Source organism: Teleopsis dalmanni, chromosome 1 (genome assembly GCF_002237135.1).
Source record: "Teleopsis dalmanni isolate 2A chromosome 1, ASM223713v2, whole genome shotgun sequence".
Lineage (NCBI taxonomy): Eukaryota > Metazoa > Arthropoda > Insecta > Diptera > Diopsidae > Teleopsis > Teleopsis dalmanni.
The window spans coordinates 228,133,777-228,148,260 of NC_051846.1; the positions used below are offsets into that span (position 1 = coordinate 228,133,777).

Here is a 14,484-nt window from a genome sequence, read left to right on the forward strand (position 1 = left end):
ATATCATTGTGTATAGTATATAGTAAGTATATAGTCGTATGCTCAACGGCTGTTCATTACATACCCGTGTCAACATATCGCGGAATATGATTGCAAAGTCTTCCATAATATCGCCAGCGACAGCCATTTGTTGAATGTTTTGGAATTCAACTGGCATAGTGTATGTGCTCACTTGATTTCGCAACATTTTATTGCATTTAAATTCAATTAAACCGTCTATAAAATATTTCAAAAATGCACAAAAACAGTTCAATTTTCAAGTAAAACTTTTAAGTTGCAAAATATCACAGTACAGTTTAGTTGTAGAAAAAACAACAAAAACAGACTTATTCGTTACAAAGTTTGTTTAGATACTTTTTTCTCTATTTTTATTATTTTTTTTTTTTGCAGTAATTTCACTTTCACTTAAAATATTTTTGATTAATTAATTTTTATTTCTTTTTTATATTTGGCACAGCTGTTGCAATTTTCTTCTTCAACTCAGACTTGATTAGCTTCTAATGTGACTGATTAAATTCAACATTCAACACAGAACTGACGATGTCTCCACGTGTTGCTTCTTAATTTAATTATATTTTATTTTTTATAATTATTTACATGAGTAACAATAAAGAAAATATTTTAAAAATCGAAATTCACGTAAGAAAAACTAAATTTCTTTTTTAAAATATCTCATATTATGTAATATAAGACAGCGCCAAGATCACCGAACACGTCCGCTACTTGAGCTTGCTGCACTGAGACTAAATTCCCACATTCGCTGTGCCCGCCAAATCGACTCTTCAACTGCGAACGCCAGATCTCAAACAAGTGACGGACCAAAGTACAAAATGTACTATGCTTTGCGACTTGTCCGTGTAGTGGTGCAGACCTACAATATTCTGCGGAGGCTTATCAGTTTCAATGAAAATTTAAGAGCGCGATAGTGCGTACTAGAACAGCAAGAGAGCGCGGGTTTTGGGGTAAGAAGTGCAACAAGTAGAGCTTGATTTGTAGAACTTTTCTAATTTATTCGGTTTAAAGAAATTGGTCTCGCTTGAAAATGCGATTTCAATTGCGAAGATAGAATCGTTCAATAGTAAATTCTAGTAAAAATTTCGCGTCCTATTGATTTACGACAATTACTAGACTACTAGTCGATTTTATTTACCATCTACGTCATTTTCAGTGTTTGATTTACATTAATTTATATTAAATGGACTTTATATAACAACGTAATAGATCTAATCATGAAAATAGTCGGAAAAAATAAAGAACTTAAATAAGTGAGTGGAGATATCGCAATTAAACTAGAGCAAAAAGTGCTTAGGTTAAACAATGTAATAGAACATAATGAAGAAAAATTGCTAATAGGTATATATATATTTAATGATTTCATTTTAAATTTCCTTTTTTATTTTAATTTTTTTCAAAACTATTAAAAATAAAAAAAACGTTTGCATAATTAAAAACAGTTAAATAAATAAGAATAATTAAAAGTCACTTTTTAACCCAGGAACTGCAATTGAAATATGGGTTTATAAATTAATTGTCTCTCTAAACAATAAGATTAGATTAATTATTTTCTGACATAATTAAATCAGACATTGAAAGTCTATTTTTTTATTTTTAAGTCCACACAAATAGTTAGTTGGTTGTATTGGAGGTAGGACCCAATCCTTCTCAATTAGCTAAGAAAGCTGTTTTGAATCCACAAATCCACAAAATGTGTAGTAAAGAGCAGATCAAGCTAGAACCAGTCAGAGACATTTATATAAGCTCTACTACACAAATAGTTGTGTTATAAATTATTAATAACTTTACAAAATCACAATTTTAAATAATTCAGTTTTAAAGCACAGTTTATTATTTAGTACTATTCACTTAAATGAATTTTGTACATATAAATAAACTTCTATAGTATACAAGACAACATTGTTGTTGTTTCAAATTTATTATTATTTTTTTTTTATTTTGTTCATGATTTTTGCACTAACATTATTCCTAAACCAACAATTGATGTTAAATGTATACAAGACACAAAAAAATAAAATATGAAAAATGAAAAAGAAGAAGAATAATAATAACAAAGGCGGTTAAAGGCTATTACAAAGGCAATCACGGTTAAAAAACTTCGTAAAAAAACATCTTTACAGATATCAAACTAAACTTTGGATTAGAAACGGCTATATATTCTTCCTTTTCTTAAACAATATTATTGTAGATATCATTTTATTAGGAGTAACTGGCGAAAGGCTAAGAATCACAATCGACTTATATAGCGGTCTTAATATAACATATATATATAATATATCATATTGTTTTGGTGTCTCAGTACTCTACATAATTTGAGGAAACTAGGGAAATTTAAAATGGAATCAAATGCAACGAAGCTGGCAATCAACACTGCCAAAACAAAATCGGGGCGACTAAGAAGCTCAAACTCTTCAAATTTCGAATCAGAAATCTCAAGTACAGAGTAGTTATATGGTATAATATAGATATAATTTCTCAAACTCTTCAAATTTCAAATTAAAAATGTTAAGTATAGAGTAAGTATATATAGTATAGTATAGATATAATTTCTAAAATACCATATTTATAATTTCTATTACATAGGTAGCAACATATCGAAAGGTGGGATATTAAAGGTCAATGGGATATTAATTAGAAACCCTCTGAAATATGGAGATCTTAGAACACAAAAAGAAGATTCTACACAAAAAGAAGATTCTACACAAAAAGAAGATTATCTAAAACTAACAAAAAGTTTCACTTTCATTTGACAATATGACATGGAATATTAGCGGCAACTACAGACTTTGTCATATCTAGCAAGTATTCTAATCAAATAAATATCAAATACTGAATTGTAATTTAGAATCAGGTAATTTTCAATTACTAAAGAAATAGTGATTCGGTAATAAATAAGGCTTCGTCACATTCTGCATAGGCAGTCAGAAGATATTCTTGATAACTAAAACAGCAGAAGACCCAGACGTTAACGCAACTATAGGTAAAGGTTTGACTTTATGGGTAGAGCTGCAATGAAGTTAAAAAACTGACATCTATTAGATTTTGATAGAAACAAATTGTTATGGTTCTATGTTCATTGTATTTTAAGAATAAAATATGTATATATTATGACAGAACATTATGTATATCGAATATTAGTCAAACGTATATTGAACGATTTTAAATCACGTTCAATATATGAGCGTATAAATGATAAAGTTTAAATAATGACATCTTATATCATACACAATTTTAAAAACACATAGAAAATAAGCATCTGGATCGGAGCTCTGCTTCAGACCGGAACCTGATAACAGGCTATTATGGTCAAAATAAGTAAATGAATAATAAAGTTATATATTAAATACGATATATTTAAAAATGGGAAGGATCTACAATGAAATTAATAGATTGGCATTGACAGAGATTGACAGAGCTTAATGAAAATGATTTGTTATGATCCTATGTTCCAAATATATAAGTATAAAGGCTTATAAAATTATTTGTATTGAATATCGAACAAAAAAAGAGATGATATAAGTATGATATAAAATAGTTAAATTATTTAAAGCAATTGAATTTGGCCGTTGTCGATTTAACACTACCTCAAATGAACATATTACTAGATTTTATATACGAACTAGGTATACCGATATTAGGATTTCTTGTCATATGTTCTTATACTATACTGTATTTATAAATAACAGAGGATGCATGATACATTCTTAAACTATACTTGTTAATTGAATAGTTATTTTAAAAACTAGTTCAAGCAAAAACTAAATATAAAACATAGAATGCCTTAAAATAGATTTCAATCATGTTTTGAACTGGAATTCTGCAGACTTGTTAATATTTTTAATATTTCCTCATGATTGATAATTATCTATAAAATATTTGCACTGAGATTGAACTGATGGAATGAGCTAATGAAACGCGTGTGGTCACATATTATCACATTTAATGTTAATGAGATTTAACACCTCTCGTACTATTCCATTACACTGTACAGGCTGGCCCTGTGGTGACTTTTTCTGGCCTTTAATACGTAAATTGAATAAAAAATGATGAAGTGCATTGTTTTCACTTTGTGTGCACTTGCACGTAGTTGATTGGCGCTGATAAGAAAGTTAGTTTAGCATAGCAATGGTCTTTCATTCCTAGAACCGTTTTTATTTTTTTTTTTTTTTGATACTTAATATTTAAGTAAATATTTATATTTACAACAATCTGAATAATGCATTCAATCAGTTATCTGTAAATCTGGTTCGGTTTATTTGTAAACAAAAATATTTTGCTGTGTAAATAAAATGCCAACAGGCACGCCCCTGTTTAGTGTCAAGTGCTTAATTCAATTTTCCTTTTCCATTCTGAGCTAATTTTCTACTTTAACCTAATTAGCGAATAGTCTAACATTTTTACTATTTTTGGATCTTAATTTTATTAGATAATATTTAAATTACTAATGCAGTTACACGGGTCTAAAGAGAAAATGCAACAATTATTTGCTTTCTGATATAATATTAACATGCTCGTATGTTGTAAATATAAGAATAAACAATGATTCTTTATGAATACTAAATTACTGTAAATATTTTGTAAGATAATGTAAAAATGTTATAATAAAAATTTTTAAGTCATAATATAATAAATGTACTTGTATTCTCAATACAAATGCAGTTAATAGTAAGGAAATTAAAAATGCAAAAAATAATTTTAGGAAAAGCACAAACAGCTGTTTGATATACTGTCAAATATCCATCAAAGCCATAATAATGGTTCTTCGATATATAATATTTATTACTTTAATTTTTCCTATATAGTTTTTGAGCTACAAGTGCCAGATATCGTACCTCATCAAATTTGTAATGCAGACTTGGATTTTAAACACTCATCCATAATTCAAATCCATACCAAAAAATAGTAGTCGAAAGATTTTGATAGCCCACTACGAGTACCTGTAAGGTTTTTTAAATAACGCTAACTATTCAATTCTAAAAATCAAATAAAATCAATTAAATCTTTAAAATATTTTACTTATAGATGTTGGTTGATTGATTGCAGTGGCTGACTATCAGATAACTTTTCGTGTACCTTAATTAGGATTTTTCGCCATTTTGCTACCACATTTCACGCAAGAACTCTTAACATAGAAAAATAGAACATAGAATATAGACTAAATCCATCGTCTCGAATTTAGATGATTTAATAGATTTTTCTTCTTTACCGATGAACAGTCTTCTTCAAAGAAATACATTCCTAAAAGCCTATTTCTTTTGGACACCAAAGCCGGGCATTCACAGGCAAAGTGTTTTATAGTTTCTTTTTCCAGCTTTGCAGTGTTCACACGATCTCTTGTGATGAATTCCCAAGATCTAGTTTTAATTATAGGTAGGCCAAGTTAACCGGAAAGTCGTATATTACTAAAGTAAGTACTTCTCTTAATGGTCTCTACAATAATATAAATCGATACCGCTAGTGAGGCATCCAGGGAAACACCAGTGTGGGCTAAACTGTCAGCTTTCTTGTTTCCTTCGATGTTGCTAAGTCCAGGGATCTTTACAAGGATGATGTTAACCAACCAACTTAGCTCTGCCTAATTGCCACATTCTTTCACTACCTTTGTTTTGTGATGAAGGATCCAAAGGTTTTGATTGTTACGTGGCTGTCAATGAAAATGGTAATACTACATCTGTTCTTGATATGACTTGAAATTTGCCGACTGATTTCCTAATCCCTAAAATTTCAGTCTGAAAAACCGAGACCTTATTAGGTAATCGAAAAGAATTGTTTATGCCTGCAGTTTCCAGTCATTTCTTGAAGGGAATATAGCCTCAAAATTTTTTCTAACGTCTAAGCATGAATTCAAATAATCCGATGTCATCCTATATAGACAGTTTGGAACTGTTTAGAATCTGATTATGTCCATATATCTGATCATATTTCTGTTGATTTTAACCTAACAGCGCTGTTGCAAACGATATTTGTAAAAGAAGATCGAAAAGTAACAGGTTTAGCATCACGTTTAGGGCTTTCGAAAGGGTTGTCCTAAAAGCTCCTATGACAAGCATGTTTGCATATTGTTTTCTGAATTCTTTTGAGATTTATAACAATATAGCTCTTACTTAAAGCTGGCCACCAAACAACAGTGCCATATGTGAGAATTGAACGTACAATAGTTATGTATATACAATGCGTAATATTCACTTATTTGACATATATTTACTATATATGTATCTAAAAGCAAAATAACAAGCAAAATAACATACGTCCAGTTTAGATCTAAGTATACACTCATTTAAAATATGAGTACAATCATTACTTAGTTTGCTATTCACTATGCATGACATATTTAATTTTTTCGGAATTATTCCTGAGAGTCAGTAGTAAGGCTTCTGGATTCAAATTTATTTTATTTGACAACATAAAGAAAATTACTAAAAATGACATTGAAGATTTTTCTCTAGTTTCGCTTAGGGTTCATAGTCCAAAATAGTTTGTGAAAAACATAATACTATTAATAATTTTATTTAAAATAACATATTATTTATGCAGAGAAGCAAAATTTAGTTCATAAATATATTTAATAAAATTTTTACATACTTATACATATATGTATATGTTAATGTATGTGGAAATTTTTTAATTCATAAGGCAATCACAAGACCAAAAAGTTCTACAAACATCCTCAGCTGACAGTCGTCATTTCATCGACTAAAAAGACAGCCAGAATCGTCAATAAAATATCGCCCACTAATTAAGGCTGATTGGATAACAAAAGTGGGTGTGTTATGCTTGAAAGAAGTACAAAGTCTACAGAATATTTCTCTCTAAATGGGTGAATTTTATTTGTGTTTATATTGAAATATGTCTCCTATCTTATGGTACTAATAAACACTAATGAATTTATTGGTTCCATTCGGCAATACCAAAGGTAATAAAATAAAAATTAGACCATACACGCGAACATCTGAGTGAAAGACAAATGGCAAATACTATATTTAATGAAAATTTAATTCACATTCAGCTAATGTGAAAAGCAGCAGTTGGCTCAACACTAGTCAAACTGATTTAAACCAGTCTAAAGCACTAAATAATTGTAATTATTTTACTTAATTACTGAAATTAAAATATTTATTGAAATTTATTCAACTGGCAATCAAAGTGTTCATTTAGCAAATTAATTTGACTTCATACGAGTTTTTATATGCCACTTTCTTATCAGCTCCAGACCATGTCTTATGACAACAAATATTTGACTTTCGCAATGTTAAGACGCAATTTAATTAATATTTTTATTTTTTATTTATATTCCATTGAAATAATCAAATTAATTGATTTTTAAGATTATGAACCCACATTTTTTGACAAAATGTTAATCTGTAAAAGTGAGACGAACGTGTGGCATTAAAACTTTAGCAAAAAAAATAATTTAGATAATTCAGAAAAAATTTTTTGAGTTAATAAATAATTAAGAAACTGTTTAATTATGGTTTAAAGTATTAAAAATGCGATGAAAGCGTAAGAAAGAAGTAAACAAGTTAATTTATTGGGTCCTATAAATACTTTTCTTTAATGACACCTACTTCTTAGAATGACAACTTTAATAGAACAAGGTCTACTTTGTTAAACGTCCCTTCAACAATTTTTTTTGTATATAGACTAAGGGATTTATTTTCCCCTATTACACCAACACTAGCTTTTCATTCTTAAGTAAACGAACTTTACTAAGCGAACATTTTGCTAGCGAACTGAGATAACGCAGTCTGTTTCTTTCAAATTCACTCGTATGTCGATTATACTCTGTGGAGTGAGTTAAACGCGACAGTGCCCAATTCACGAACAAAATGTTCGCTGGATGGAAATTAGACATTACTCATCAAGTACACTCATAAAGAAGTTATTTTTTACACTCGAATTAATGAAGAAATTGTTCGATGAATATTAGACATTACTCATCTTGTAGACACATTAAGACGTTCTTTTCAAGACCAGATTTTATAAACAATAAAATCATATATGTCAAAAAAATAATTTATGTATAGAATACTAATATAATTATCCTTTATTATCACTGCGAAACATGAAAACGTTCAAAACAGATAGAAAGGATAATATAAACATTTTTAAATAAATGCCTGCGGAAAATCCTAGAAATATGGTGATCTAACCATATATCAAATGCAGAACTTTTACACCAAACAAATTAGAAAGCTGTTGTAACCGAAATAAAAATGCGAAAATGGAATTGGATAGAGCATACTATCCGACGAACAAATAAATACATTCCACGACTAGCTTTGACATGGAACCAACAAGACAGCAGACGCCCTGGTGCATTGGCTTTAACTTAGAGAAGGACAATTGAAAGAGAAATGACAGAAGCGCACTACACACAGAATGATATATGCAGAGAAACACCTAATAGAGTTCGGTTTAAGAGAATCGTTACGGCTCTATGCCCCACTAGGGAAAACGGATACTAAGAAGAAGAAGAATATAATAATTTAATGGTCTAATTGGAAAAATGGGATTTTTTTTTTATTTTTTATTTTTGAAAATTTTTATTTTTTCCTTATATATAATGACAAACGTGGTCTTATATCAGAGATTATTATATTATTATAAAAGCTGGTATTTTAATGTGATATTAAACTTTTTTTATGATTTTTTGAATTTCTCATATTAAGTTTACCCCGAACACCCATGTATGTCACAAGCATCCTATATATTATTTTACAATTAAACAGATTTTTCAGTGTTTATCGGTACCCACGGATTTATATAGAAAATACAGACAAAGGGAAAAAGTATTTTCTTTTATTAAAACTGACTTACTTTTTCTGGAATATTAGAGTGTAAAAGACCTCTATGGAAAATGTTTAAAAAATATGGAATTTTAAATAATAGTAAATTAAAGAAAAAAGGCAAATAAACCAGTCATTGTATAAGCGAACATTGTACTTGTTATTTAGTTTTAAAATTTAAATTATAATCCTAAAATGCAACTTATAATTATATACTATAGAGTATGTCTATTAATGATTAACTATCTTATATTGTATATATAATTTATATAAATATTTATATAAATATAAATAAATATAATAAACCAGTCATTGTATAAGCAAACATTGCACTTGTTATTTAGTTTTAAAATTTAAATTATAATCTTAAAATGCAACTTATAATTATATACTATAGAGTATGTCTATTAATGATTAACTATCTTATATTGTATATATAATTTATATAAATATTTATATAAATATAAATAAATATAATAAACCAGTCATTGTATAAGCAAACATTGCACTTGTTATTTAGTTTTAAAATTTAAATTATAATCTTGAAATGCAACTTATAATTATATACTAAAGAGTATGTCTATTAATGATTAGCTATCCTATATTGTATATATAATTTATATAAATATTTATATAAATATAAATAAATATTATAGCTATTTAGTTTTAAAATTTAAATTATAATCCTAAAATGCAACTTATAATTATATACTATAGAGTATGTTTATTAATGATTAGCTATCTTATATTGTATATATAATTTATATAAATATTTATATAAATATAAATAAATACATATAAATAAATATAATAAACCAGTCATTGTATAAGCAAAAATTGCACTTGTTATTTAGTTTTAAAATTTAAATTATAATCTTAAAATGCAACTTATAATTATATACTATAGAGTATGTCTATTAATGATTAGCTATCTTATATTGTATTTACATATATTTTCATATTTATATAATTTATATAAATATTTATAGAATATATATGTATAAAATTTATATTTTTATATTTATATTTATTTATATTTATATTTTTTTTTCATTGAAATTAATTATAAATTTTAATAGATGATTTTACTTCAAAAGTTTTATATTTGATTTTTAAAAATTTGTTAATGCACTGGTGTTACTTGTCGCACTTTTAAAGATAATAAACTTATGCAAATTTTAACATATAATATATAGTAATTTAATATCTTTGAAATATATAGAAATATATTTTAGATCAATAAAAAAGTTCTTTAATTAGTGACACGTTTTTCTTTTTTTTCTAATTTATTTCCAATTCGTAACGTAATACTAATTGCCATAACAATTAATTTTTTACAAAATATATTATTAACTACTGAAAGCAGTTGTTTAATTTTTAACTTTCTTTGTAATAATAAAACTGATAATTATATTGTTGTATTGAATATTTATATAATTTTTCAAAATATAGTAGTATATAGCACGACAGTCATCACAAATTATATCTGTTTTCTGCTTAGTTAAGTTAATACAATATTTATAAATAGGAAAGTATAGTCATGATTAATTGCAGTACAAAATTGTTAAAATAATTACTATCGTAAATTAGATATAAAGATAAGTTATGCAAAATGTGTTAATAGGCAATTCACATGAGATTTAGCTTTTTTATCAAGTTTATTCAAATAAAAATATACGATAAAAAATCGGTGATAAATTCTTCAAATAAAAAAAAATTACCAACTTCGAAAGATCATATACGTTACGGAAGGTTAGAATAATAATATACTACACAATAATATAGAATATCAATGCATATGGAATTGCATATGGAAGTCCTGGAAGTCCTTTGTGGGTCGAGCCTTACAACAGTCGAATGAAAATTATCCTCAATGGGATAACAAAATAAAAGGTAATAAAAATATTATGAACTACTGTTTTCTACTTATGAGTTAATTAAACATATAGCCAATAAATATAAATATAAATATAAATATAAATATAAATATAAATATAAATATAAATATAAATATAAAAATAAAAATAAATATAAATGTAAATATATATATAAATATAAATGAAACATAAATATAAATATAAACATATATATAAACATATATATAAACATATATATAAACATATATATAAACATATATATAAACATATATATAAACATATATATAAACATATACATAAACATAAATATAAATATAGTCAAAGTTTCATCACTCGAAGTACCATTTTGTAAAGAATAGGTTTGACTTATGGAGACTTCGAGTTAAACAATTTTATTGTAACTGTATACCTCTCTCTAAACCCTCTTGCACTTTATTTAGTTTGAGTTATAGAAAATTCGAGTTATAGAAGTTTTTGTTTTTTAAAAAGATTTCATTTGAATCAATATTTCGACTATATTCAACAGTTATCTTTAGGCTAGTAAAATGTTCTTATACATTAACATCAAAACATGAATAATAATATAGAGAGAATAAATATAAAATACATTGACAATAAAATATAAAATACATTTATAAAGAATTAATATATTTATCCTCTTCAAGATTTGTTGAAAGTTGTTGTATATCAGTATTATAATTGAGTCTGACGTTTATAGAATATAAAGATTTTCAGGAAAGAGCGTTTTCGTTAATTATTTTCTTGGTGTAACCCTTTACTTCATATTATTTTTATACTTTACGTTGTGTTTATGTCCAGCTATACGCGTCTTCAATTTGTGTTTTGTTGTACCAACCCTGAATATGACTATAATATATAGTCGAAATATTGGCTTAAATAAAATCTTTTTAAAAAACAAAAGAAATTTTTTTCTAAAGTATTTAAGTATTGACCAATTAGCCGGTTTAAAAAACAAAATTAGTATAAAGATAAATATAAATATATAATATATATATATAAAATATTATATAAATAGAATAAAATGTAGAATTTATCTTTTATAAATAGAGAAGAGAATAAAATATAATGAATAGAATAGAATAGAATAGAATAGAATAGAATAGAATAGAACAGAATAGAGTAGAATAGAATAGAATAGAATATAATAGAATAGAATAGAATAGAATAAAATAGAATAGAATTGAATAGAATAGAATAGAATATAAACAATATATTGGAGTTTTATTCAAATTTAACGGTAGTTCTGATCTTGTTGATGAGGATGGCCAAGTTAATAATAAATAAAAATAGAAAAAGTTTTTGAGAATATTTGATTTTAGACAACGTCTATGTTTCCAGTAATGATATGTTAATTAAACTTCTAGAAAAGACCTAAAAAAGGCATAGAAAATACCTTGTCAATCGTAAACTATATTGTGGCTTGGGAAGAGAGGCAACACTGAAAAACAATGCAATGTATTTTTATGTAAATAAATAGTCCATTATATATCAAAAAGTAGTGAGCATTTTTAATTCTTTTAATAAATATTTTTTTAATTTTTTAAGAACTGCGGCTTCGCCTTCTTGGTATTTATTTTTGAAAAATATTTTCTGAGTATCTTTCTGAGTTTGAGAAATAGAATAATGCCACGGCTTCTACGTGTGCAGAATAGGGTGGTTCCATTGATATTATGTTTTATCGCGAATTATAATGCAACTAATTTTTTATCATTTTGCTGATTCTTGTTTCGTGGCAATAATATACATAACTATCGTCCTATTTAATTTTTAAAATTAATATGTTTAAGTTTTTTCCATACTTTTATTTTTTATTTTGACGCACATGGTTGCAACCTGGATTTCATGTCATGTGCAATAACTTTTAGGCTTTTTTGAAAGCACATTTATCATTCAAAAACTCGCGATTGTTGTTATATTGTCGTTGTTAAATACTTTTTTTTAACATTTTCAATAATTTGTTGCATTTAATTTCTATTCCACACAAACTCTCGGATCCGGTGTTTTGCCACATAAAAAATGTCCAAACATATTAATTCACGTCTTCAACTGTCACGATCAACTGTCTGACAGTAAATACGTATGTCACTAGCTGTGTAACCAATACACAAAAAAAAATAATAGTCTAGATTAACAAGATTAATTACGTAGATTTTTAATATTATCGTTAATTTTTAACGATACGAAGTAGTAGGGTTTTTCATCGCAGCATATAATTATTTTATGTTTATATATATATGCTATATACACATTTATTTTTTCTCTTATAAATTATAAATATCAATTAATTAACTTTTCAATACCTTGTTTAAACGATAGTTCATCACTTTCAGCGCCTTCATAGTCATATAGAGCTTTTACAGGCACACCTGGTTCACCATTATCAACCAAAACATTATCAGTATCATCCCATTCCTCTTCCTCTTCAAATGGATTGGGATCGGCTTTGCCATTACCATTACTGTAAAGAATTTATCAACATTAGTTATTATTAATAAAAAGTGGGTGCGGAATGGATGAAGATTAAATATATATACGGAATACAAGCATATATGTATTTGCATATGAAGAATTTCACACTTCAATGGTTTATTGTTAAACGTTCTAACAATTTTCACTTACGTTACGCCTGAATTACGATTACTAGAAGCTGCCGCCGCCGTTGCATTTGCACCAGCGCTTTTGTTACTTCCAACGGTTGTTGTAACTGTGGATGATTCTTGTTGCTGTTGAACGGTTTTTCCACTAGATTTGTTCGATGTATTCTTCTTGAGACTATTTGTTGTTTGATACTCCTAAAGAGGTATGAAATTGAGACATAAATCATAGAAGTCGAATCCTATAAACTTAATAATAATATATAAATAGACTATATTTACATGCACATCCTCAGCTACAGGTCGTTGATTGATGAGCATTATTGGTGCTGCTGGAAGAGCTTCTTTTGATTTGCTACCTTTCGCTATATCTCGGAATTCTTCAGTATATTCCTAAATTTGAATGACAAAAGAGAAATGTTATTATTATATTAAAGCACAACTATATTTAGTGTTTAAAATAATTATATTTACAATAAATGCAGGCCAGTTCATTGCCATATTCACGCCATGATTATTTGACCACCATTTAAGATCTTTTTGTGAATCAGCATTGTTGATGGTGTGATAGAATTCCTCATATATTTGCGGTAAGCTGGGTTGTTATATATAAAAATTATTGATGTATATATTTGATTTTTGATAATTCCTTACCATTGAACCTTTGTTAGATCTAAACATGTGTGTATATTAAATAACACATCCTTGAAGAATGTGAGACGAGTTTTCTCCATTGCTTGGCACTTTTCGAATACATTAGTCATATCTTCTATATATACCGAATTATATTTGGTAATTTCAGATATGGCTTGTTCATATTTTTCACGACATTTTTGCACTTGATCTTTCGTTTTTTGTACGCGATCATGCATTTTCTTTACCTATAATGAGAAAATTACAATAAAGTTAAGATACTAACGTGATATATAATAAAAATTGCACTGTAACTAAAACTAAAGTAAATATAAAAGTAATGATCACATATATTTGCATGAGTGCATAGTGATAAGATTTGTTCTTTACACGAAACTAAAATGTAATTTAAGTTGACTTTTATGAAGACATAAAAACATTTTTTTGTAAATAGATAAATATGTAATTTTAGAAAATAGAGTACGAAGTGCTCTATTGTACTCTATTATACTCTATTGTATAGAGTGCAACTTCGTACAAACGTACGTGTATAAACAG

At 26.9% G+C, this 14,484-nt stretch overlaps 1 protein-coding gene across 4 annotated transcripts in view; it reads right to left on the minus strand.

Annotated features, from left to right (window-relative positions):
* Positions 1-14,484, minus strand: part of LOC119672527 (calcium-binding mitochondrial carrier protein SCaMC-2) — a 159,457-nt gene that overhangs the window by 11,819 nt on the left and 133,154 nt on the right. The window contains exon 1 of one of the 4 annotated variants that reach the window (XM_038083591.1): positions 65-347. The exons of the other annotated variants lie outside the window; for them this stretch is intronic. Within the exon in view, the coding sequence (XP_037939519.1) occupies positions 65-187 (123 nt within the window). The 5' untranslated portion in view covers positions 188-347. Of the gene's footprint in view, positions 1-64; positions 348-14,484 lie in introns of those variants that run through there. 4 annotated transcript variants of the gene reach the window in all.